This window comes from Rhodnius prolixus, unplaced genomic scaffold (genome assembly GCF_049639745.1).
Source record: "Rhodnius prolixus isolate KJV_2025 unplaced genomic scaffold, Rpr scaffold_22, whole genome shotgun sequence".
Classification (NCBI taxonomy): Eukaryota; Metazoa; Arthropoda; class Insecta; order Hemiptera; family Reduviidae; genus Rhodnius; species Rhodnius prolixus.
The window spans coordinates 1,405,620-1,432,078 of record NW_027411617.1 but is presented as its reverse complement, the minus strand read 5'-3'; the positions used below and the strand labels follow the sequence as shown (position 1 = coordinate 1,432,078).

Below are 26,459 nucleotides of genomic sequence, written 5' to 3'. Positions count from 1 at the left end.
ATCGCACGCCGATGCATTTGGCAGCTGAATATGGGCACGCTACTGTCATAGAACTGCTGGCTGATAAATTTAAAGCGTCCATTTTTGAAAGAACAAAAGATGGCAGCACGTTGATGCACATAGCCTCGTTGAATGGTCACGCTGAGTGTGCCATGATGCTGTTCAAGAAAGGAGTCTACCTGCACATGCCGAACAAGGTAGGGAACTTTTAGTTTCTTCCTAATCTCCAGCCCTTTCAGTCTGTGCTGATATTAAGTTGAAGCCCTACCGCAGGGTCATTGCTGTGCTACTACTCGTTTTTCCGGCAAATATAAAATAATTTTCTTTGCAAAATATTTTTGTTTCACTCGAGAATTATAATTGAGTTTTTTTTTGTAGAGAGGAGCCAGAAGTATTCATACAGCTGCCAGATATGGACATGTTGGCATTATCAACACGCTACTCCAGAAGGGAGAACAAGTGGATGTCACCACAAGTGTAAGTAGCATGTTGAACGGTTCTACTTAACATATTATTTTATATTTATTTCTTCAATTTCCTAAAATTTAGGTTATAAGTTTGATAACCTGATTTTATGTTAATGCTGCTCATCAGGACAACTATACCCCTCTGCATATAGCTGTGGAATCGGCCAAACCTGCCGTGGTGGAAACCCTTTTGGGTTATGGTGCAGATGTTCATGTCAAGGGTACGCTGTTGTTATTATGATATATAAGTTTGGAGCAAACAATCTTTTCTGGTTTGTGATAGACTGAGCAGTGGAACAAAACGTCCGACTATGTACACTCTAGCTGCATTCTTGTCAAATATCACTGGTTATTACTGTTTGAACGCTTTCTCTATCTAACATTAATACTAAGAGCTCATTAGAGTTTATTTTGTAAAGTGTAAAAGAACACTATGTGGAGGCCAGCAGAGATAGAACATCTTGATCTTATGAATTTGTTTTTTCTAATTTTTAAATTGCATGTTTGTTGCATCTTTCATGCAATAAGAGAGAGAGATGCACTTATTAAAACCATGGTAAATAAGTTAGTAACAATGAAATTCTGTAATTGCAGGCGGAATCCAACTGGAGACGCCTTTGCACATTGCTGCCCGGGTCAAAGATGGAGACAGATGTGCCCTGATGCTGTTAAAATCTGGAGCTGGACCCAATCTGTGCACATCGGACGGCCAGACACCAGTACATGTTGCTGCTAAACACGGGAACTTAGCGACTCTGTTACTACTTTTAGAAGATAATGGAGATCCACTCTACAAATCAAAAGTAAATAATTATTAGAGATCTTGTTCTACACACCAGAAACGATTTAGCAGTCAAAGCAATGAAAAGAATACGTTGGCTCCGCATCAAAGAAGAATTTAATTTCAAGTGTATGAAAGGCCATTTCCAGAGTTTTCTGGAATGTAAAACGATATTTGTAATTGATTATATTGCAAAAAAAGAATCCATTACTGACGATACGATATTCCAAGTGTCTTCTGAATTAACTGTGAAAACATTCGTGCTATGTGGCCTAGATTACAAAAGCCAAAAATGTTTTAATAGGGGAAAATACCTTGCTATTAATATGCTTCATCATTTGGAAAACTGAGGGACTTGAAGAAGTCCTTATTGAAACAGCCATGGCTGTGGAACGTGAGTATTTTTGCAGAACTTCCAGAGTGATATTTTATGACAGGAATCTTCTAAAAGTGAACTAGGTTTCCACTAGGCCAACTTGGTGGCCAACCCTAACCTTGAAAGCGAAAGCAACTGCAACCTTAATTAATCTGTTGTGGCTGCCATTAAAAGTAGGCAAGGAAAAAGTACAATGTGTGCTTGAGTAGTGAGAATGGGCCCTTGAGAGCTGGTGATTGCCTGTACACTAAACGAATATTGTGGGATACATCAATGACATGTTCAGTCCCAACATGAGTGTAGTAGGGACTGCCGGGGTAAATGTGATCTTGTTAGAGTAGGTGTGCGCAGGTTCCTTGAAGAAATGGTTAGCCCACTTCCCTTAAGAGGTTGTTTAATACCAACTTCTCTCTTTACAGAATGGAGAGACTCCTCTGCACTTAGCAAGTCGCGGTTGCAACGCTAACGTGGTGCGACATCTAATAACATTTGTAAGAGAGACCAGAGGAAAAGATGTAATTATACATTTTTTTTTTCTTAAAAAAATACTTTCTTTTAAATAAGAAATTGTTTAGAAAAAGATGGTTAGTTATTTTCTTTCTAAGAAAATATACTGATTAGTAACTTAACTCTAGGTTTCTACTGCGTATGTCAATTCATTGACCGAAGAAGGGGCCACAGCGTTACATTACGCCGGACAAATTGCCAAAACTGAAGTTCCTTCTGATCGTCCTTTAGAAGATAAAGAAGTTATTAAACTCTTAATAGACGGTGGTGCCAATATGGATCTCGTTACGAAACAGGTAAATATTTCTAAATTGAAAATTGATTTCGTTCACAAGTTGAGTTTTCTATTTTCATTAGATGGCGGACGGAAGTCTTCAACAAGAAGGAGCTTCAGCTTTAGGATATTCTTCAAAGCTGTATTGCGGCCAGTTTAATTTAAATTGAATGACACATCTTTTCTTAATGTTAATGTTAAAACAGCCTAGACTCCTCCATCGTTATCTTGTTACTTCTAAAGACTCTCCACCCAATCAATCGGCAGTAGAAGATGGAAGTTTCTGCTCTCACAAATTTTTAAAAGAAATTAGTAAAAGCCCACATCGAGTTTAAAAAGATTAAGAATTTTAAGTGCTTGACAGGGCGTTTTAACATTTGATGAATTTAAGTCCATAAAACGGTAAGCTTAATGTCTGATAATTTACAGTATGATTGACGCTTGTTTACATTGACTAAAACCTCGTTTTTCTCCTCACCAAAGAAGGTTAAATACCTTAAAAGAAATCTTTACACAACTGTTCCACCGGACAGTTTTAACTATGATACTATTTTAAAACCCGTTGATATTTTAAACTTTTAATTTTATTAAGGTTTCACGTCTCTTTATTTTATAATAAAAATGTTTCCTATATTCTGGCCAGTAAAATTTGATTACATTTATATTGCAGAACCTAGAATCAGTCTTCCATTACTGCGCAATGGTAGGAAACAATGATATATTAACGGAAATGATCTCAGCTATGTCCACAACAGATGTACAGAAGGCGTTAAATCGACAGACAGCAATTGGATGGACACCGTTGCTGATCGCTTGTCATTACGGTCATATGATTATGGTCTCCAATTTACTATCCAATCATGCTAGGGTAGATGTGTTCGACAATGAAGGTAGATCGGCTCTTCATCTGGCTGCTGAAAGAGGATATCTCGAGGTAAGAGTGTATCTTATGGATATCAGAATTAGATTTTGAACGCCTCAGACACAGTCAATTTGATGTTAACAATGATTGTCAAACTTAAGACACAATGTTATTAGTTTCATAAATGATTTTTATTCGGTGAAATTAAGGGTAATTAGTGAGTGATTCAGAGAAAGAAAACTGTACGCCAACAATTCGAACAATATTTAGTTCATCTGAGAATCAAACAATGAAAGATCTGGATATAAAAAGCAGAAAAAAACATTGATTTTATCTAATGTCATTACAAACTAAATATGGATGAGGAATAAATTTATAAAATGAAAATTATTGACTTGTTACTTCAGACATTATGATTAAGTAAAATTATATTTTTTAGAACTACGTTTAAGTTAAGTTCACCGTTATCTATGTATATTTAAAAATCTATGTTTGAAACATAAGTTTTTAATTTTTGTTCAAATTCATTTATTTATATTTTTTATTATGTTTCACAATTTCGGTACTGTTATTTTTATAGTTGTAACAACCCAGATCTCTCTTTTTCTGTTTCGCAGCTCTGATGTTCTAAATATAGTTTGAAACGGTGGGGTTAAGGGTCTTCTTGTTTTGAATCAATTTCTCACTCTCAACATCGAACGAAAAGTATCAAGAACATCTTGAAACAACGGGTTGAAGTTGTGTAATAAATTTTCCACTTCTAATTGGTTATTTCACATCTACAGCGAAATAACTTGTTTTGTCTACTGACTTGCGTGTTATTCAGAATCACATTCAAAATTAAACTTCATAGATATGATCTACCGTTCCACTAACTTTGTTATAACAGGTGTGCGATGCCCTGCTGACTCATAAGGCCTTCATAAACAGCAAATCAAGAGTAGGCAGGACGGCGCTTCATTTGGCTGCAATGAAAGGCTTTGCAAACCTTTGCAAGTGAGTACTCTGCTTAGGGTATTTGTGCAATTTGCTGATTAGAAAGTAATTACCAATGATTTATGCATAGAGATAAAACTGAAAATACTAGGAGCTCATACTGTAAATGCTTCCAGAAAAGTAGGTTTGGATGTTCTTGAGACTCTTGTTGAGACTTCTTCTTCACGTCTTTGTCAATAAACTTACTTTTACAAACCTTTCTACATTCTTTGGAAACCACCTGTTCTAAATGGAATCGGGATTTCTCTTTTATTCTGGAAAGACTCCAAACCTCTTGTGCTACTTCATCACAGCGCTTCTTTAACATCGCTAAATTTAATTTTCTACTTCACTTCTGAATACATTGCTGTTAGGGCTTTAACCGTACACCTTATTATCACTACATAAAATTAATTTGAACCATTTCAAAATTCATATATAATCCAGGTTCCTTGTGACTGACCACAATGCTGTGATAGAAGTGTTGACGCTAAGAAAGCAGACCCCGTTGCATTTAGCCGCGGCTGAAGGACAATTAGAAGTGTGTAAACTGCTGTCAGAGTTGGGTGCATCGATAGACGCTACAGACGATCAAGGCCAGAAACCAATACACGTGGCCGCACAAAACAACTATCCTGAAGTTGCCCAGCTGTTTCTGCAACAGCAGCATTCGCTAGTATTGGCTTGTACAAAAGTAAGTTTTATAATCTGTTTCAAGTGTTTCTACTTCATCTTTCATGCATCATTTATTCTTAATTAATTTCCATAGGATGGCAACACTTGTGCGCACATCGCTGCAATGCAAGGTTCGGTCAGGGTGATTGAAGAACTGATGAAATTTGACCGAGCTGGTGTTATTTCAGCCAGGAACAAAATTACAGAAGCAACCCCACTGCAACTGGCTGCCGAAGGCGGGCATGCGGATGTGGTAAAAGTTTTAGTGAGAGCTGGCGCATCTTGTACGGATGAAAACAAGGTTAAACATTCTTAAAAGTTTCTCAAACATTCCTTAAAAATTGTTGATAAGTTCTCCTCTAAAGTGCCAATGTAGTACATTGTTTGTTTCTAACACCTGATTTATAATATTTATGATATGAAAAGCCTAACCGAAATTTCGTATTGCAAGAATGTCAGTCCAACGGATGTTCACGGTTTTTCTCTATGATATTCTGGGCATTGCCTAGAGTTTTCATTTAAACTTGGTTGGAAACAGATATTACACCCAAAGCTTTGGACTGGAGCTTTCTCTTAAGGAATAATAGAGTGCGTTTCCGCCTTTTTGGCGTTACATATTCGTCAAAGTGTGATTTTATTAAAATATAAATGTTTGTAGGCAAACTAAATTTTTTGTTAAAATTCTAAGTTTTAATTAAATAAAGTTAAGTGCGGTTAGAAAAAGTCGTATGACAGTACGTATATGTTCAATTTGTTTTCTCAAAACCCCAAAAAAGTATATTGATTAAATAAATACCTAAGTGATGTTTATCTAAAGTTAATACATTGTGTTCGAAAGGCTGGATTCACTGCCGTCCATCTGGCAGCGCAAAATGGTCACGGAGCCGTACTGGAGGTGATGAAATCTTCTCAATCACTCAGGATATCCAGTAAAAAGTTAGGAGTCACGGCTTTGCATGTGGCGGCTTATTTCGGCCAAGCAGGTAATTTATTTCTGTTCTAGTAAGGGCCAACCCTTTCAGTATAGAGGTTTAATTCACTTTAAGGTAAAGGTATTTAAAAAAGCAACCTTCACAAGACATAAATTAGGGAATTGATAGTTTGAAAACATTAGGGAAAGATAATTGAAAACACATTTTTTAAAGGTAAGTTAAGTAATAATTATTGTTAAAATGCAATATTCAGTAAGTTTAGGTACGGTTGGTGATTAATGAACCGAATACAATATAACTGTATGCATAACCTACTCCGGCAGACGGAATATTTCCATGCCGTTTAATACTGTTGTTTTTTTCATTTTTTTATTTATTTATCATTGTGTTTCTGTAAATAAAGTATTATTATTATGGCGCATCAACAGCTGAGGTCATTAGCGCCCGGAGCTTTTTCCAGTGCACTGCCGGCCTCCGGACAGTGTTCTCTCGTTACAGACAACACTGTCCATCACCGGACAGTGAGCTGTAAGAAGCTCCTAGGAAGAGAAAATCTAAGGGTCAGCTGCTGGATTCGAACCCGGGACCTCCGCGTGGGAGTCCAGTATGCTAACCTCATAGCTAATCCCTTCCCTTATTATTATTATTATTATTATTATTTGCCTTAGACAGGGTTTTCCGTGTACCTGGTTATTTGCTGCGGGTGATCGATAGCTACCTAAGTAATAGAGAGCTGAGATATGACACGGTAGAGGGACCTCAGCGGAAGGAAATTACAGGTGGTGCCGCCCAGGGTTCTATATTGGGACCTGATTTGTGGAATGTGATGTACAATGGGATTCTGTGCATGGAAATGCCCCCGGATTCTTTCTTGGTTGGCTATGTGGACGACATTGCCGCCGTTATTGTTGCGAGAGATGTGGAGGATGCGCAGTTAAGATTGAATCAGGTGATGAGGCGCACCCACTCCTGGCTAGAAGATCATGGACTGGAGCTGGCTACAGAAAAAACTGAAGTTTTAATGATAACCAGAAGGCATATTCCCACAAATGTTCGTGTACAGGTAGGGGCCTTGGCCGTGGAAACGAAGAGCGAAGTCAAGTATCTTGGTGTACGTTTAGACACAAAGCTCACGTTTGGTGCCCAGCTTAAACATGCAGCAATGAAAGCCGCTAAAGTCACTTCCGCATTGAGCGGGTTGATGGCGAACACTGGAGGACCTATTGCTAGCAGACGACGCCTACTGACGTCTACTGTCAATGCCATCTTGCTGTACGGTAGCGAGATCTGGGCTGATGCACTCAGCAAAGAAAAGTACCGTAAGCGGTTGGTTGTTGTACAAAAAAGGGGTGCACTTAGAATCGCTAGTGCATATAGAGCGGTGTCTGAACCGGCGGTTTTAGTGGTGGCTGGAGTGACACCTATAGATCTGCTCGCTCAGGCTAGAAGGTTAATCTACCAGCAGAAGGATGCCCTGGGGAAATGCGTGGCTAAGGCGCAAGCAAGAGAGTATGTAAAACGGGCTTGGCGCGAACGATGGTTGGCTGACCCTCGGGGTCAATGGACAGCTAGTCTCATCGGAGATCCTGCAGCTTGGGTGGATAGAAGACACGGCGAGGTAGACTACTACCTAACCCAGTTTTTGACCGGCCATGGATACTTCTCCTCGTATCTTGGCAAAATGGGTAAAATGGCCACGCAAAATTGTATATTCGGGAATTCTGCCTATGATGATGCGCATCATACGTTCTTCGGATGTAAAAGATGGGCGGAAGAAAGAGCGAAACTGCTAGCAAGAACTGGTCCGCTTTCACCGCATAATATAGCTGCAACTATGCTGGTTAGCCCAGACCAATGGGAGGAAGTTTCGTACTTCGTTAGGTCTGTGCTAAAAAGTAAGAACGAGCTAGACCGTCAATAGGAACTACGGTCTAGACAATGAGATAAATTAAGATAGTAGAAATTCAATATGAGGCACCACCCTGAAGTAATGCTTATGGCGGTTCCGGGGTGGACGTTATGCCTGAAGAGGAGGGTTTTTTTTAGTGGGTGGAGCCCCACACACCCAGACTTAATCTGGAAGGTGCCTGTGGCATTTTTCCCCCTCGGAAAAAAAAAAAATTATTATTATTATCATTATTATTACTATTATTATTATTTTTTTTTTTTTAATGATTTAAGGCGCATCAACATCTAAGGTTCTTGGCGCCCGGAGCTTTTTTCAGTGCACTGCCGGCCTCCGGACAGTGTTCTCTCGTTATAGACAACACTGTCCATCACCGAACAGTGAGCTGTAAGAAGCTCCTAGGAAGAGAAAATCTAAAGGTCAGCAGCTGGATTCGAACCCGGGACCTCCGCGTGGGAATCCAGTACGCTAACCGCACAGCTAATCCCTACCCTATTAATTTTTATTATTTTTATTATTATTATTATTATTATTACAATATAACTGTACGAAGTAGATTACAGTGGCAGATTATTTAAAGTCAAGTAGATTATTCGGTGAGATCTAAAAGAAGAATGGATAGAAATGTGGGAAAGTTCGAATTCAAATAAGTAATGTTGAAGTTTATTTTAGTTTTGAAGTCCAGAAAGTGGTGTTAAGAGTACAAATAGTAATTGCTTTGTTTCTTTTAAAGTTGATGAAATTCTGATAAGAGACGTTTGAAAAGGTCAAGGTTTGTAGTTGAAGGGAAGGATCGCTAATAATGAAGGAATAGTTGTTAGTGATGGAATGTTAGTTAGCGAAAGGATGTTAGCTCAAGTTGTTCAATTCTTCGAGTAAAATTTCCATAAAAAGTATGCGCAAGTGATATTTCGGTTTAGTGCGTTCAAACTTTTTTAATCGGATCTTTAAGTTGGGAAAGTATAATTACTGAGTTTGTGTTGGTAGAGAAGCCTATCCTTAGGTTCTGCAGTTTAGAATCTAGGTCCTTAGTTTTTGGAATATTGTTGGATTCCATGGGGTAATTTACGAAGAGTTAGAGTTAAAAGGTTTTTTGAGTAACTATGGCGGAATGTTCTGAATTTTGTTACTGTTTTTTAAGTCGAATGATTCTAAATCTGTTTAACAGACACAGTTCGAGAATTGTTGGCCAATGTTCCCGCGGTAGTGAAATCAGATCCACCACAAGGTGCCAGTCTAGTTGGAGAACTAGGGAATGAATCAGGAATGACACCACTACATCTGGCAGCTTACTCTGGCAATGAGAATGTGGTCAGATTGTTGTTGAACTCTGCCGGAGTCCAAGTAGATACAGCTACTACGGAGAATGTAAGTTGAGTGCAGGTAATTGATCGATTAAGATGGGTGCTGATGTGTTACAGTAGATTTAATTCTTATTCTAGGGCTACAATCCTCTACACCTGGCCTGTTTCGGCGGACACATAGCCGTGGTAGGTCTTCTGCTAAGCAGAGCAGCAGACTTACTGCAGAGTCAAGATAGATATGGCAAAACTGGACTGCATATAGCTGCAACTCATGGGCACTACCAGATGGTTGAAGTTCTGCTGGGCCAAGGGGCGGAAATAAATGCTACAGATAAGGTAAATTTGTGAAGTGCGTCTACTCTGCAGGAAATTACTACATTTCATTGACCTTTAGACCTTATATAAACTGCTCCACAAAAAAAGTGGCGCACTTTGAAAAAAGCGTTTATTTTTTGTTTTATCACATTTTGGGCAAAGATTATTAGTTTTAATTATTTTCATAAACTGTCAGGGAACAATTAATCGAATCAAGGTCCTAAGTTTCACATAAATAGAGAAGCAATTCCTCGTTTAATCCCCTTCAGTCTTTTTGTGTAAACATGAACATTTACCTCAACAGTAAATAAATTTATTGACCTCTACAGTTGCGTTTCGACTTTTTTCAAGCTGAAAGCATTGCAAACTCTGAATTACAGCAGAGCAAGTGGCCCGTATTATTGCATTAGTTGAGGATAGACGGAGTCAGCGGTACGCAGCTCGAACGTTAGGGTTGCCTGAGACCACCGTCCGTAGAGCCATCTATTGTTACCAGGAGACAGGCCTCTGCACTCGCAGACAAGGTTCGGGTCGAGCAAGAGCCACAGAAGCACTTAATGACCGATTTATCAGAATTCACACTCTAAGAAATCGTACATCAACTGCTTCTGAAACAGCTCAAACACTGCTTACTGTTCGTGGAGTTTCACTCAGTGCCGAAACCGTATGAAGAAGGTTTGATGAAATGAATTTACGCTCTAGGAAGCAAGCCACGGGACCATTGCTCACCGTAGACCATCGGAGAACCCGTCTAGAGTTCGCTAGGGAACACCGCAACAGGTCTGAGAACGATTGGAGAATTTTTCTCACTTCAGACGAGTCCCGTTTTGCTCTCTATGCACCTGATGGGTTTACCCAGTTTACCGAAGGCCTGGGGAGCGCTACGCTCCGTGCAATATTTCTGGTAGACTACCATTCGGAGGTGGTTCAGTGCTGGTGATGGCTGGGATTTCTATGGAGGCTAAGACTGAGCTCCACGTGTTCAACAGGGCAATCTTGAATGCAGATTTGTATGTGAGGGAAATTTTGCAGCTATATGTGATACCCTATGCACCATTTATTGGGGAGAATTTTATTTTTATGCGAGATAATGCCCGACCACACACTGCCGCCTGTGTTGTTCAATATCTACAGGACATTAGCATTCGTGTTTTGAGGTGGCCAGCACGCAGCCCGGATTTAAATCCAATTGAACATCTTTGGGATGAGCTGGGTAGGCGATTAAGATGGAGAAATAATCCTCCCAGGAGCTTAGAAGAGTTGCGAGGTGCTCTGGTGGAGATATGGGAGGAATTAACACATTTCGTGAGAAATTTAATAAGGAGTATGCCGAGGAGATTGGATGCAGTAAGCCGAGCAATACACGTCACTAAAATTCTTTTTCTCCTTTTTTAATCGGAAGAAATACATTTTTTTTCTAAACTCATTTTTTGCCGAGAAGTACTTTTTTGTTAAATTAAAGGTTTTTATTTCTTTTAGATCATTTTTTATTTTATTTTAGCCCTCCCGTAACTTTATACTTCTTATATTTGCTAACTAAAATAAAATGTAGAACAAAAAAGTTACAGAGAAAAAAAAATAACGCATTTTTAAAGTGCGCCACTTTTTTTGTGGAGCAGTGTATGTATTAATTTGTCTAAATGGATTATATCCTTGGGGGGGGGGGGGATTGTTTTGAAGAAGAGGTACGACTTTCTCAATATATTCACATCACATCCATGTATTTTGTCGGAAATCTCTTTTCAGTATATGTTCTGAAGGAGCGGTAGACTTTCCTCTTCACTTTTCTTCTTTGATATAATATGTAATATGTAATATTAAATTATTTTTATAATATATTCAATATATACGAGAATTAAATGAACTGCTAAAAGTTTAAAACAAATGTATAAATTAGATACTGGAAAATTTAATTAGAACCAATCGTGTTTTTCTTTTTATAATAACCAGAATGGTTGGACTCCCCTACATTACGCAGCCAGAGCCGGTTGTTTTGATGTGGTCAAACTGCTGGTTGAATCAGGCGCATCGCCCAAATCTGAAACCAACAAAGGCTCAGCGCCGATATGGTTTGCTGCTTCAGAGGGCCATAACGATGTGCTAGAATATCTGATGACGAAAGAACATGACAGCTATACGCTAATGGAAGATCGAAGGGTAATATTGCTTGCATTTATGGATTTCACCTTAATTTCAATTTTAAAAGACTGTATTCAAACTCACCTTTAATTTCCGACCAGTTTGTCTACAATTTGATGGTCTGCAGCAAGAAACATAATGACCGGCCGATGCAAGAGTTCATATTAGTTTCTCCAGCGCCGGTTGATTTGGCAGCTAAACTTTCCAGTATTTACGTCAACCTGTCCAATAAGGTAAGTCACTCCGTTTGTAAGTAACCATTTTTAATTAAATGCCTCAACGTAAAGTAGCCCGGATGGGAAGTGTACCAGCCATTTCATCAGGGATCTTGGCTTCTCGGCGGGCATTCCAGAGCATAAAAACCTTTCTCTGATGCTGACAACTGAATTACATTAAATAACTACAGTTAGATAGTATCTGTGAATTGTGTTATACGAGTATGTGTAGTTTACAACTTTGGGCGAACTTTAAATAATTCCCATACCGACCAAAATGCTACTCTGTTCTCACTGTTAAGAACTAAAACTGGAATGCAACTAAATAAAAAATATGAAGGTATTAAAATTAAAATATGAACATAAAATTAAAATATGAAACTTGAAAGTATGACGCGAATTTTCGCACATTTTCTAAAATTATCAAATTTTATTCATGCTACTAATATTTACAAAAATGTTTGTTGATTTCCTAAAAAAAAAATCAATCTATTTGATTTAACATAAACTAAATAATTGCAACCTAACGTGCTTATATTTTAGGAGAAAGAACGAGCTAAAGATTTAATAGCAGCCGGAAAGATGTGCGAAGGAATGGCCACCGATCTGTTGGCACTGGCCGCAGGTGCAGACTCTGCCGGTCGCATTCTTACTGCCACTGACAGGAGAAACATTGAGTTCCTGGATGTACTCATAGAGAACGAACAAAAGGAAGTTATTGCGCATACAGTAGTTCAAAGATATCTTCAGGTTTGTCTTGCTAATTTTTTTTTATTTCCGTTCATAGATAGAAATATTTAAACATTTAAAGTCGTATGTTTTTTTTTTTTTTTTTTTTTTTTTTTTTTTTTTTTTTTTTTTTTAAAGGGGCGGTCCCCGAGCGCTAGCTCATACCCGCCCCACGTATACACCACAAAATGAGCTCTCAACACTCACAAGTCCCGGCCAACAAAGCAACAAAGCCAACAGGCACAGAGAATCTCAACAACAACAACAACACAACACAACACAACAACAACAACAACAACAATAACAAATCATCAACAACAATCACACAATTACAAATAAATAAAACAAATAAAATCACACACACACTCGCACACACCCAACACAAACTCGAAAAATACGCACCAAATCAAACTCCCAACAACACCCTTCAACCAACCAACCAGATCTACTTCATCTACCAACCACCGAGGTCATCCGCCTCTCAAAGGCCGCCTGCGCGAATTCGCGGAAAGCCACATACGCAGACGCGTTCTCCAGTAACAAGGGGAAAACGTCTCCAGCCAAGCAGAACGGAAATCCCACTCTCCGCCACATAATACAGCGCAAATCATTATAAAGATCACATTCCATAATAATGTGCTCCGCTGTCTCTGGATCTCCACAAGCGCAATATGGGTCCGTTGCTAAGCCCATTTCGAACATTTTGGCGCGCAACATACCGTGTCCCGTGACCAATCGTGCAACTGCATATGGCATCTCAGTGGAAACCAGCCGCCTACCTCCGGCAGCGTCGGGGACGAAACTAAAGGTTGTTCTTCCCTTAGTTGACGCTCGCCACCTATTCCTCCATTCCCGATTCAATTCCTCTTCCACTTCGCCGTACATTCTTTCCCTAAACCATAACCGGTAATCTTCGGTTATATCAGCCACCGACAATCGTAAGGCTCTTAACATGGGGACACGCACCTCTATGCCCCTTCGCAAACCATATCTCACCGCGGCCCTAACCACCTCCATGTCCAATGGCAAGCATCCTAAAGTCGTATGTTAGTCTTTGTCAGATTAAAATTGAAAGAACTCAAGGCCTGGCGAGCCAGGGACTACCTAATACTGCATTAGTGCCTACCTTAGGGTATCGTAGTCAAGCCGAGTTCTAGGAGAGTATTTAATAGAACGAACTTCCGTTATGATTATTATATGTCAGTAATATCACCTTTTTGACGGGTTGGTTCTTCAAAATTTAACTCGCTTTTACAGAAAGTCTTTTCTCTAATTTTGCTTCAACTCAACTAATTTCTCAATTAATATATTTCCAGGAACTATGGCAAGGTAGCTTACAGTGGGCCGGCTGGAAGACCATGCTTCTGTTCTTCACCTTCATCGTCTGCCCACCGGTATGGGTATACTTCACACTGCCACTTGGACATAAGTACTTTAAAATCCCCATAATAAAGTTCATGTCCTATCTGACGTCACACATTCAACTAATGATGTTCTGTTGTTTGACGGGCATCACGCCCATACACCCGGTAGTAAGATCTACAATTTTGCCGTATTGGTGAGTGAATTAGCTTTACTAGAATTTCGTATAACCACAGATATTTAGCTATTAATATTTATGATGAATTAAAACAAATGTATAAATTAGATACTGGAAAATTTAATTAGAACCAATCGTGTTTTTCTTTTTATAATAACCAGAATGGTTGGACTCCCCTACATTACGCAGCCAGAGCCGGTTGTTTTGATGTGGTCAAACTGCTGGTTGAATCAGGCGCATCGCCCAAATCTGAAACCAACAAAGGCTCAGCGCCGATATGGTTTGCTGCTTCAGAGGGCCATAACGATGTGCTAAAGATTTTTCCCTGGCCTTGAGTTCTTTCAATTTTAATCTGACAAAGGAAAAAATTCTCGATCTTTAGAAAGTCAATGAAATTACAGTAGGGTTACTTATTGCAGGTATGAATGGGCGTTACTAGTGTGGCTGTCGGGTCTTCTACTCACAGAACTAACAAACCCATCCGATAAGTCTGGCCTAGGATGGATCAAGCTTGCTGTTCTGTTATTTGGTGCCGCGGGAGTAGCTCTGCACGTTCTTGGCCTGGTCATAGAGCGACCATATTGGCCAACATTGTTCTACCTGAGGAATCAACTGTTTGGACTGTCATTTCTCCTGGCTTGTGTACAAATCTTAGATTTCCTATCATTTCATTATCTGTTTGGACCGTGGGCCATTATTATTGGCAATTTAATGAAAGATCTAGCCAGATTCTTGGCCGTTTTGGGTATATTTGTTTTTGGATTTTCCATGCAAATTGTGGCGATGAATCAACCATTTAAGAATCAAACGCCCGATGAAGTACGGAAAGGCGTGAAGCCTTTACCATATTCTGGAATCTTCACCGAAGGTAAGGCTAAGTTGCATGAACATTGCATGTCAATGAAATAGTTTATTGTTAAGATTTATTTACAAATATTTGTAATTGAATAGTTATTTAAGTTTGGTTACATTTCAGGGATTCCCTGGCTCTACAAGAAACACTACAATTCTGAAGATCGTTTTTATTGAACAGCAACTTTGAAAGTTCCTGCTGGATCTTTTTCTTTCTGTTACCACGCTATTAGCAGGAAGTGTTGCAATTGTAAATTTTCAAAAATGTGTTTTCCCAGGAAATATCCGGTTTGAAGTTCCTCAAGTCTAAAAAATAGGTTTTACCAATTGGTGAGCATGTATTTGTGTGTGAGCCAATTTGTTCCTTGACGAACGTTAGCCACAGCTGAGTAATTCGACACTGTGTGGTCAATGTTATTAGGCTCGGTGCTTCCCGGAACAGGAGAAATTTCATTTTTGATTTCATTACCTCGGTGGATATCTATTATTAATTTTGAGCCAAAGGTAATTGTAGTGTTTCTTGTGGCTTTGGTTTCCAGAAATCGAAACCAATTAAAAAAAAAATGCTTTAATACTATTCTTTCTATTTTTTATAAACATTTAATGACAAACTTCAACTCATAGATGATCTCAAAATAAGAACTCATTTGTCCCATTTTGGAATCAAACTATTTTTATTTCTTCCATTAATGTTCCATAGCTTTTATTGATTGATTGCCCTTTTTGTGATTTGTTAAAAATGTAGTTTGTGGAAACGACGGGTTTTAACGATAGTGCGTTTTTTAAAGATTGATGATTTCAATGATTACGGAGAACTTTGATTCGCTAGATTATGAATAAAATTGTGCACTTTTATTGAATTCAAAAGGCTTGTCTGCACCTACATTTCCCGCGAACATCTAAAAAAAAAAAAAAATAAATAAATAAAAATAAAAGGAATGTGTATAAAAAACAGCATTAAAGTTGTGAATAAGTCAAATATGTTTAAATTCGGTTTGTATGTAGGTGTGGTCGAGGCAAATAAAGTAAAACATGGTAGACCTTTTTATTAAAATTTAAAACCTGTTCTCTCAGTTATTAAAAATCATCGGTAAAAATTATCTGACTGCAGATTTTCAGCGTAGAGCTAGATAAAATTAACTCTTTAAATATTTATGTACACTGGTGATTAATACATGAAAAATCAGTTGAAGCGAATGTATGACGTAGGTAGTGTGAATGGGTCGTTGGCTGAGCCCGTACATTTTTGTGGCGCCTACTCTAAAAAGCGTGGCTGCATTCGCCCAGACAATCTCAGCAGTAAGTTACTCTCTGAGGCTTCCCGGAACGCCGCTGTATTGCATCCAGTATTCCAAACTTTATTATCAAAAATACAATTCTAAGCATTCTCAAATCTATTTTTCTCATAAAGGCTCTGCACTGTCTTTAATAATGACAATATTTCGTAAGGGTACCTTCAATAATCCATCAATGTATTGCAGCCTGATCTATCTTTATTAATGATCATATTTAAATCAAACACTAATTCTTGAGCCAAGAATATTTGAAAACTTACTTCCTATGGGAGCTAACTTTTTCAGGTGCTAAGATGTATTGGCTTGGAAGACTATTGGATGGCCAACGCCTTGGAAATGCGCAGAAGTTAAATACCGGATATGCCGGCCTAAATATTGTTGAATATTGAAGCCCTGGCATTGAATCCAAAAACCAATAGAATTAGAATTTATGAAAAGAACAGATTGTCTACCATTCCAGAATCCGTCCTTACTAGACAGAATTTACTCTTTTTATGCACTGGAGTCAATAACCTAGGAACTAGGAGAGTGGGCCAATCTCTCTGTGATAAACTGAGTTTTTTCGCATTCTACGCTTGGAAAAGGTTTCGAGGACTTAGCAGAACTAGAAGCGATAGGAATAGTAGATGAATGATTTAGTTAACTTGAGATTAATGATTTAAAAGATCAGTAATAAGATGTCTAAACCAGTCGCCATCCTAAACCAAAAAGGAGTAGAGTTATGATTTAAGTAATAGGGTTATCATTTCCTAATGTTGAAGGACACTTCTGGTCCAATGGGATTCTCGTGGACCTTTCGCTTAGTTATGAGAAGGTCTACTAGATATGAGCTGACAACTGGAGAGAATTGTTAAAAGGGATTCATTACACTGTATCACTACTTGAAATAGTTACTAATTCGACAACCTTCAACTCAGAATTACCTTAATTCGAAAAATCGAATGAGGAAAGTGAAATCTTATCAGAATCTAATCAGGATTTTATTATTCATAATTAGGATTTAATTTTTCTTCCATTAAATGAATTACTTGAGCTTTACAAGTACACATAATGTTTAGTGAATCACATAAAATATCAGTATGCAAAATATTATGCTTTTTATTTGTAATTCAGTATTTTTACTTTACTTTAAAATAAATTAATTTTCAATTTGAACAATATTCTGCGAAACCTTGCCTTAAAGTAGGGTTGATGATCTTGGTACTGGCAATTATTGTAAGAAAGTATTGTCCTTATTATTGATGGTACAAGAGACCTGATAGTAGGTTTACTGATTTTAGAATTACAAAAATCAAAACAAAGAGTTTTTTTTTTGCATTTATGTATGTATATTTATTTTGGAATCAATCTTCCAAAAATTTTAAAGGAAACAGCAGCGTCCGGTAAAGCCCAGTTTAATTACAAAGTTATGGATCTTGTCACACGCTGTATCAATGTTGACAATTAATAAATTCGCCTGGTTGTTACTTAATGTTGTTTGGTACAAGTATTGCTTAAATATTTTGTTTTCGAATACATTTGTTTTTTTTTTTATAAGTGTAAAAATAAATAATTATTTACGTAATCACTATAATTTTTATGTAATCTCTCGCTGTGAAAAGTTGCGCCTTATTGTGTAGATAAACGTTCTGTCTTTGATTGTGCCTTTTATTTTATTAATGTATATTATAACTCTGTATATAAGTATTTTTTATAGACTATTATTTTATTTTTTATAATCGATATATTCTAATAGCTAGTCGAGAAGTTTTGGTAAATAATGTTGTTAGTTTGAGGTTATCTTTTGAGCTGCTTTTATATCTGTACTTTGATCAGTAGCTTTGCAGTTAAACGTCAGTATTGGCATCGGCAAACATTAAAACTTGCATAAAATTTCTTTGAAGGTTTTAACCCAACAAAAATCTTCCTAATTTAGTCAAAAACTTGCGGCAACTTATAAGAATTTCCTAAACATTAATAACTTGGCAACACTTGCCACAATATTTTGTGGGAAACTTATTGTGTTCAACAGTTAAAAAGTTCAAGATATCCATCTATATTTTTTTGTTAAAACGATTTCCATTGAATGCTTCTGGGGAAAAAAGAATGGGCTCTGTGGCAGCCGAGCCACTTGCTCTGTGAAATTGCTGCAAGTCGGAGATCCTGTGTTTAATGTTTCTTGCCGTTCTTGGGCATCTCTGTAGCTAACTCTCCAGTGAGGGAGAATCTGTATCAAGGCTGGCAGAGCACTGAAAACCTCCCGGTCATCAATCATTACACGTGGACGCTTCTTAATTAAAAACATTGTTGTTCACACACCAGTTGTACACTGTATAAATTTTGTAAAAATTGACTAAATTTAAGAACTTGCTTTCAGTAGTTTGATAAAACTTGCTTCCTGTAATTTACTTTGTGTAAATATTATTTTCTGTGTTTGTATTTTGTGTAACATGTTCAGAATGTGTAAAGTGAATCTGGTCTAAGGAGCACACTCACACGACTTTCTCTTATCCTTAGCCTCCTCTAGGACAATAACAGTCTATTGCAGGATTTTATGCAGAAGTTCTTTAGCAAGATTTGGGTCGCCACGTTTGCTTGCTGCTTTGTCACTCTTCCCTATTCTTATTCTCGTATTCTGTTCATATTCGGGCATCTTAATGCAAGCGCTTTGGCACCATCCTGACAGAAGGCTTCAGAAAGCTCTGTGTCTTCTGTGTCGAAGTTGAAGAGTTTGTCATACTGTTTTCTGGTCCATAAAGAATCTTTATGAAAAACTGGAATTTGGAGGCTAAATTGTACTTAGCAAAGAGAATTCTAAAACACAAGCAAGTGGATTGTCATATTCTCCATGAAATTATATTAATGAGGATGTTTTTATCAAATCCTTCATTAAACTCACATTAAATTCACTTTATCTTGCGTCCCAGGCATTGCAATGAAATGTATAAGGGGCCGCAACATACCTTTATCGCGATCTCTAGATCGCGAGACTGTAGGTTGTCGAACCTACCCGATTTAATCCAATTTATGGAACCATGAGACTGAATACAGAGATGGGTAAATCATGCAATACACTGATTAGCGGGATAAGAGAAAATCTAAGAATTCCTTCACACTCGGGAGTCTCTTTTGATGAAACAAATGTAACTATTTAATTTTGTGAAATAAACATTTAATAGGTTTTCCTTTAAACAGTGAGGATGAATCCTTTGGAAGCGCTGGAGCTGTTGTTCTTCGCCGTCTTCGGCCAGACAACGCCGGAAAGTCTGCGCATAAAAACCCCTTTACAACCTCCATGGACTATAATACTGTTCAAAGTAGTGTTTGGAATCTACATGTTGGTCTCAGTAGTTGTACTCATCAACTTGCTGATTGCTATGATGAGCGACACTTATCAGAGGATTCAGGTACCTTATTCTTTGTTCTGCAAGCCATCTAAAATCACCTTTCAATAAATCCTCGTTTGACAAGGTCAGATTATGCCAAAATAAAGGCCTGAAGAACTCCAATAGACAAGTTCTCGTTAGCTTAAATTAAACTAGTTCTTTCTTTGCAGGCTCAATCGGACATTGAATGGAAATATGGTCTAGCTAAGCTCATTAGAAATATGCACCGTACAACTACCACGCCTTCACCTTTGAATTTGGTCACCACTTGGCTGGTTTATTTCTTACATTTGTGCAAACAGAAGAGTAAGTCCGCTAATATCTGGTATTTATTACTTTGTGGTTTGGAATATTTATGACTGTCAAGCCAGAAAAGACTTGTGGCCTCGCGAGGAAGAGAAGAGTAGTACTGATCGGATTACAGTCGGTCTCCTTTATAGCGAATAAATTAGAGTTTATCTCAATACTCTGACGAATCACTGCTCTTGAGGCTATTGTTCGGTTTTTGATACTATATAAATTTGTTGAAATCTAAGGTGGTTTAAGTCCTGGTTATCTGAATGAATATGGATACAGGAGAATATCCTGATATTCAAGCCAAGGGCTTCTCTAAAAACGAAAAATTATAATGTCAACTTCAATATTGATGCAGCCTAATGTATCTCTGCATTAAAGGGACGATTGGACAGATGAGATTTTAGAATTTTGGGACCTTGCTCAAGTTTTGTTGGTAAAAATTCAATTAATGGCAACAAAATTTAATAAAAATTAAAATTTCAGTGGCTCAAAGGAAAAGACCAAGTTTAGTGCAGATGATGGGGCTGCAGTCTCGATCGAGAGTGAGCGCAAGAACTAAAATGGGCGCCAAATGGTTGGCCAAGGTTAAAAAAGGGCAAGTGGCTCCTAAAGGTAAGTGATTTGTTTTTCATTTTAATCGTGATCACCCCTAGCTTGAGATTTGAAGGAATCTTTTAAATGGTCTATTATTTTAACGTTTAGAATCGGTAGCGCTGTCTGTGGTCCACCTGAGCCCGCTTGGATCGCAGGTGAGCTTCAACAATGCCAATCGGATAGAGACCATAGCCGACTGGGAAGGTATCGCCAAGAAGTATCGCGCCCTGATCGGCGAACAATCCGACCAGCACGAGCCAATAGTGGCGGACACAGCCAACACCATTTCATCGTCCGAAACCACTCTCACAGCTCATTGAGGCCAACTATAGTAAAGTTATTGCTGTGCCAATTTTAGATCTGCGTGGAAATGAAGGATTTTACATTATGTTCTACTTAAGAATGGTTAATAAATTTACTTTTGTAATAGGTTTTAAAACATCTTTTTTTAAAAAATTAAAATCTAAAATATTAAATGGTTTAAAAAGAATTAATATCAGTGAAAAATATGAGCTGTAACTGGTTATTCCTAAATGAACAATATTAAGCAAAATCCCTTGCTAGGAGATCCGGATCACTTTCTATTTGCGCCGAGAAAGTGAGCTGAGCTCTCCATCCCTGTAATTGTATAACTATAGTTCAACATCTTCACCCACTGTCGTCTCTTCAGTTTTGCCCAAAGGCATGTAATTATTACTGGCATTACGCTAAACGGTTTTATTAACTTTTATAAATAAATTTAACTACATCGAATTGATTATAAGATATATCATCACATATTTCTTTTTTTCCCCTTAAGCAATGAAATTATTGCATAAGTAAGTTTTAATATCTTTAAAAACTGTTGAAGACTTCTTAATCGCACATATTGTAAAATATTTGATTGTACGCCTTGGGACAAAATTTAAGTTATGCCACTAGAAAGCAATAAACTTATCAAATCTTTTGACAATTTTGACATGATTTGACTGTGTCCTTTATGTACTTTGAAAGAATGAAATAATCGATTAATCACTTATTAAACAGTTCTTCTTTATCTGTTTTAGTAATTCACCGGCGAAGAGAGGATTCACACTTATTTATGGTTACCACTAGTACCTTCAGTTCCATTTTGTGGGATAATTGTGCTAGATTGTCCTAAAACTACTTAAAGTTATACCAGAATATTTATATTTACTATTGAAATAAACTTTTTACCAATATTTATAAAAATAAAGTGCTTGATGTAAATACTTGATGTAACAAAAGAAGAAATTCAATGCAATCTGTGCCATCGTTTTTTATATACTCGCATTTGTATTGATTTCTACATGGTGCCTTCCAAGTAAAACTTTTTCTTACTCTCATATCAATAGTAAAGTAATTCTTTTTGGAATCTATAATAGGAAATTGTTTAAAAAAAATGTTACCTAAACTGATATTTTATTAAATATGTAAATAGTTACTGTATAAAAGTAGTAATATTGTAATAGTTTTGTACGAATATTTCCTGATATCTGGACAAAATATTTCCAAAATAATATGCCAAACATTTTTATTAAAAAAAAGAAGCTAAATTTTACTCTCAGAAACTCGAGAAAGTAAAAACAAATTTAAATATTTTCTAAAAAAAAAAATTATACCTCATAAATTTCTTTATATTTTATAATATTTGGTGTAAATTAATAGGTTTTAAGGCATTTAATTATTGTAAGTTGTAAGATTATGTGCATATAGAAAATATATGAGATATTTGGATAAATTAGGTATTTCATATTTATGTGAATGGACTTAATCATATTATTTCTTTTCTTTTTTTTTTTATTTTAAACAAACCTTTTTTTAGAAAAATTGGGGAAAGAAATTGTAAAGGGATCGTGAGGATTGTCGACCTAAATAGGGGATGGCTAAGTGGTCCAGTTGATTACCAGGAAGGAGTTAACTCGCGAGGCGAAAGATTATCTCGCATTTTGAGGAAATCTAGCCAAATAATTTGGGAGCCATTGAATAAATTTTAATTTATTGGGAATGGAACTAAATTAAGAGATAGAATGATCTGCTAAGTGTGGAGCAGAACATACAACGTGTTTAGGGTTGAACCTCTACCACCACAGTAATACGAAAAATTTTAGTTCTCTAAAAATATGGTATAAAAAATTTAATTGCAATGTTGACTAAGCGTGTGCTTGGTATTTTTTTTTAATTTTTGTTTGAATTGCTGAAATACAATGGATGAATTGTAATGGTAAAAAGAAACTTATCTCAATAAAGATGTTGGTCTAGGTTTGCTTAAAATGATGGAAGATAATCGTGGAATTTGCGTAAAAAAATCAATCTGCATGTGACATCTACTGTCAACATTTCGTACTAAGGTGAGTGAAGTAATGTCCTGATTTCTAGTGTCACCTTTTTGAACTAATAAGGGTTCTTACTTCGTTTAGTGACCTAATTCTGTAGTAGGAGACAGGTTAGTGCTGAGACTTCGCCATGTATTTTAACAGCTATAAACTGTCAACCAAAATATTGTGCTCCTTAGATTGAAGTATCGTCAGGCAGCTCTACTAGTTCACTGGAGGAAGAGGGTTGTTAATTGTTCGCCCCACAATACTGATCAAATCAAATTAATAATAGTTATCAGGGAAGAGATTATTTCTGTGGTTAGCACACTGGATTCCCACGTGGAGACGAAAATAAGAAAGATGGAAGCTCTCAACTAAAGGTCACTTTTATGGATGGCAGATATTTTGCCTGAAAGCTTGTCACGCTCTGTGCTGGTACCTAAACCAAATATAGAATTTGAGCTTTCTTCGTTTTTCAAAACCAACATTGCTGAGGAAACTTTAATTTTAAAATTGTACATTGGCTGTCTTAGAGTAAAAGTGAAATGAAGAAAGAAAAAAGTAAATGTAATAGATCACTGCCAGCTAGATATTTTCACAATGATTTGTCCAGTCAAGCGGATGTTTTGTTAACTAATGGTTGTGAGAGCCGCTCTAGTAGGTAATGCATTCTGTATGCATTCCAGAGAACTAATCCAGTTCCAACTTTTATCCCGCTAAAACTTGTAATTGTGCACTTGAAACTAATTCTTAATTTTTTTTTGAACCGCCAAAAAAAAAAAGCAAATGTGTTTTTTTCTTCAGATTTTTATTTTCTTTGGCGGCTTTTTATAAGGAATGCTGATTTTCAATTTTAGAGATTTCACTTGAGATACTTTTAAAGCTGTAAGATATTTGTCTGCAATATGACTCACTTGAATTTTTCTCTCTTTCTCGTTGTGATTACGCTTACTTTTCTTTCCAACTTCCAATTTTCTGAAACATATACGGTTGTTAATAAATTTGCACATTCTGTAGAACTTGGACAATGTACTGAAATGCACAGACGGATTTTAAAGAGGGCGCAACAAGCTCCTGTAAAGGGCTTAATTTTCCAAAGGGAAATTTGTTGTTAAAAATATTTGGGTATTTGCAAAGAATGCACGTAGAATGATTGGCTGTTCAGAGTACGTTATTACTTTCTAGAAAAAAATCATAATTAGAACGCTTACAAACTTATCGTGCATAACCTAAACTTTTAACCGTTCCATGTAAGTTTGGGCATCTAGACTCATTCTGACTAAAACGTTTGATGGACAGATTGTGTGTTTATGTGAAAGTTGCAGTCGGATCCTCAGGTGGAACCAAATCGGAAATGAAGTTTCCACTTCCTGCGACTTTCCGTTTTCGAGATATTTTGTCCAAACGCACACTACTTTCTAAAAACTCAGAGATCTCAAAAAGAATATTTCTGGAGCAAAATCGATTTCCGAAATTTGACATGATTTCAATATCGTTGATCTTAATCCAGCAAAACAAGAACATTTGTTTTTAATGTTTCTGTAAGTTAGGATTTTAATTGGTGGTTGATCTATCAATTTCATTTAGAGAATTTGACTTCCACTATGTTTCTGTCACACACAACTTTTGAAATATGGTTTTAATATAAGTCACAAGTGTGTTATATTTACTTTTCATCAAGTTGGGACAGAAATCACTTATTATTCTACATTTGTGAATTATTGTATAGGTTGGAATAGTTTTAAGCCTCGTTACAGAAATTATGGAATATTGCATTAATAAACTCACCGAGTGTGAGAGAAAGAAGAGACAAATTTGTAAAAAAAAAACTATTTATCCTTCTCGGGTTCGAATCCAGCTGCTGGCCGTCAGACTTCCTCTTTCCAGGAGCTTCTTACAGCTAACTTCCCGGTGATTAACAGTGTTGATTGTAACGAGATTGTAACCTGGCAGTGAATTGAAAAGAGCCCCCGCCGCCAATGACCTCACATATTGACGCCTCCTTAAATGGCAAAAAAAAACAACAACCTGTATGTCCTACTGAGAGACCAAAATGTATATTTCCGGTATAAATACGAAATTGGAAACCTTTACTTTCTTTTGGCGGGTAAAAAACTGGAGTAAAAAATGATTAATGTTGTGTGCAGTTATGAATAACTGCAAGGGTGGCGCTGTCAAGTGATGACAGTTGGCAGCTCTGAGGGTTGATGTATGATGGTTCCGTTATCGGTGCAGGCGATAATTATCTAGCCTGGTTTCTCCAACTTGGCCTCAATAATTAATGTGAACTATTTCTGAACTGCCGGTCGATCCACTACAGATTTTTCATATAATGGCTTCGTGAATATTTAATTGTCACAGCTTCAGGGTCACTATTTTATTGCTGAATATTACAGGATATTCTCAATTTGCAAATTTAGCGAGAGTAAACGTTGTGAGTGATGATATGGTATTTATACAGATCAATTTCTAATGACCCATTTTTTTAAAACTTTGGACGCGTCATAACATCACTATCTGGTAGCAAGCTAAAACTGGACAAAAATCTAATTTAGTTACTTATTATAAGTACAAGTGTGGAAGTTCAAGTGTTCTTCTGAACTCACGTAGCTTAAATACTATTTTGTAATTAGTGTTTTTGCCTAATATTTCAGGCCTGCCGATCAGGTGTCGCAGACAGATTAACTTTCTAATTTAACACATTCAATAAAAATCCATGGACCAAACCGGGATGATCTTAGCCTTGTGATCCGCGCCTCTAACCACTCAGCTATCGTTGCACCTATTATTGTAAATAAATGGAGTCATGAAGAATTAATAGGGAGGTAATTTTGATGAAGTAAACGTTGGTATACACCAAACCTGAAAAAAAAAAACAGTGTTACCAATAGCACGGCTAGATTCATCGTACATAACACATATTTACAGTTTCTTAGCTTACGGCTAAAATACCCCTTACTAAAATGAATCGCTCCGATGGTACATGAACTAAAATAACAGGAAAAGCATTTCGCTGGAATAAAGGTTTTATTATTTACCTCGGGGGTCCTCGTACGGGATTTCATTCAACAAATTTTTCATTTTATGCAAACATTTACAAACAGAAGGATGTAAATATAGAGACAGATGTAAATACTGAAAATATTTATAAAAAAAACTGTTTCCTTATTCAACTGGTAAAATATATTAGGTTGCAAAACTAGAGAGTAGCAATCAAATTAAAGGTTATCGGAAGAGGTTTCTGTTTGCGTTTTAATATTTATTATTGACATACGAACGATGGATGCTGCATTTAACTGATTAATCTCCAGGAAATTCATCTCAGAGACCCTTAGGGCTGCAAGTATTATGTTTGAAGTAAATTTTGCAAAACTTGTTTAACAGATAATAATTATTAACCCCTAGTATATTGTAAGGTTCTAATACTTGTAAAACATTTGAGCACAAAATGTTCTGCTACAAAATTTGGAATTAGACGAAAGTCATTTAGTCTGTCCCCTGGGCGGTTTCATTTGAGCTTTGAAATGACGTACTTTAGGCAAATCACTAGGTTTGCACTTTTTGGTCTTCACCCTCGTTCAACACACATGACCTAGGTACAGAGAGAGGAAGTAAGGAGAAGATTCCCACCTCTCAGTATCAATGCGGCGTAGAACAGTGTTGGAGCTCGACATTGAAAGCCAAAGGAGCGGGGTTGGGGGAAGAATGAAACTTATAAAGAGGGGTGTTTTGATCAGAGAA

The 26,459-nt window shown here is 37.0% G+C and overlaps 1 protein-coding gene across 1 annotated transcript in view; it reads left to right on the top strand.

Moving 5' to 3' along the window:
* Positions 1–22,036, top strand: part of nompC (no mechanoreceptor potential C) — a 67,638-nt gene extending 45,602 nt beyond the window's left edge. The window contains exons 8-31 of the mRNA XM_074134723.1: positions 1–197; positions 379–477; positions 595–688; positions 1,062–1,270; positions 2,044–2,139; positions 2,260–2,427; positions 3,076–3,339; positions 4,157–4,263; positions 4,690–4,936; positions 5,012–5,218; positions 5,756–5,900; positions 8,924–9,123; positions 9,198–9,395; positions 11,325–11,531; positions 11,615–11,746; positions 12,272–12,478; positions 13,774–14,015; positions 14,417–14,865; positions 16,059–16,148; positions 19,319–19,530; positions 19,680–19,815; positions 20,290–20,418; positions 20,509–20,805; positions 21,447–22,036. Of these exons, the coding sequence (XP_073990824.1) occupies positions 1–197; positions 379–477; positions 595–688; positions 1,062–1,270; positions 2,044–2,139; positions 2,260–2,427; positions 3,076–3,339; positions 4,157–4,263; positions 4,690–4,936; positions 5,012–5,218; positions 5,756–5,900; positions 8,924–9,123; positions 9,198–9,395; positions 11,325–11,531; positions 11,615–11,746; positions 12,272–12,478; positions 13,774–14,015; positions 14,417–14,865; positions 16,059–16,148; positions 19,319–19,530; positions 19,680–19,815; positions 20,290–20,418; positions 20,509–20,720 (4,247 nt within the window). The 3' untranslated portion in view covers positions 20,721–20,805; positions 21,447–22,036. The remainder of the gene's footprint in view (positions 198–378; positions 478–594; positions 689–1,061; positions 1,271–2,043; positions 2,140–2,259; positions 2,428–3,075; positions 3,340–4,156; positions 4,264–4,689; positions 4,937–5,011; positions 5,219–5,755; positions 5,901–8,923; positions 9,124–9,197; positions 9,396–11,324; positions 11,532–11,614; positions 11,747–12,271; positions 12,479–13,773; positions 14,016–14,416; positions 14,866–16,058; positions 16,149–19,318; positions 19,531–19,679; positions 19,816–20,289; positions 20,419–20,508; positions 20,806–21,446) is intronic.
* The last annotated feature ends 4,423 nt before the right edge of the window (positions 22,037–26,459 follow it).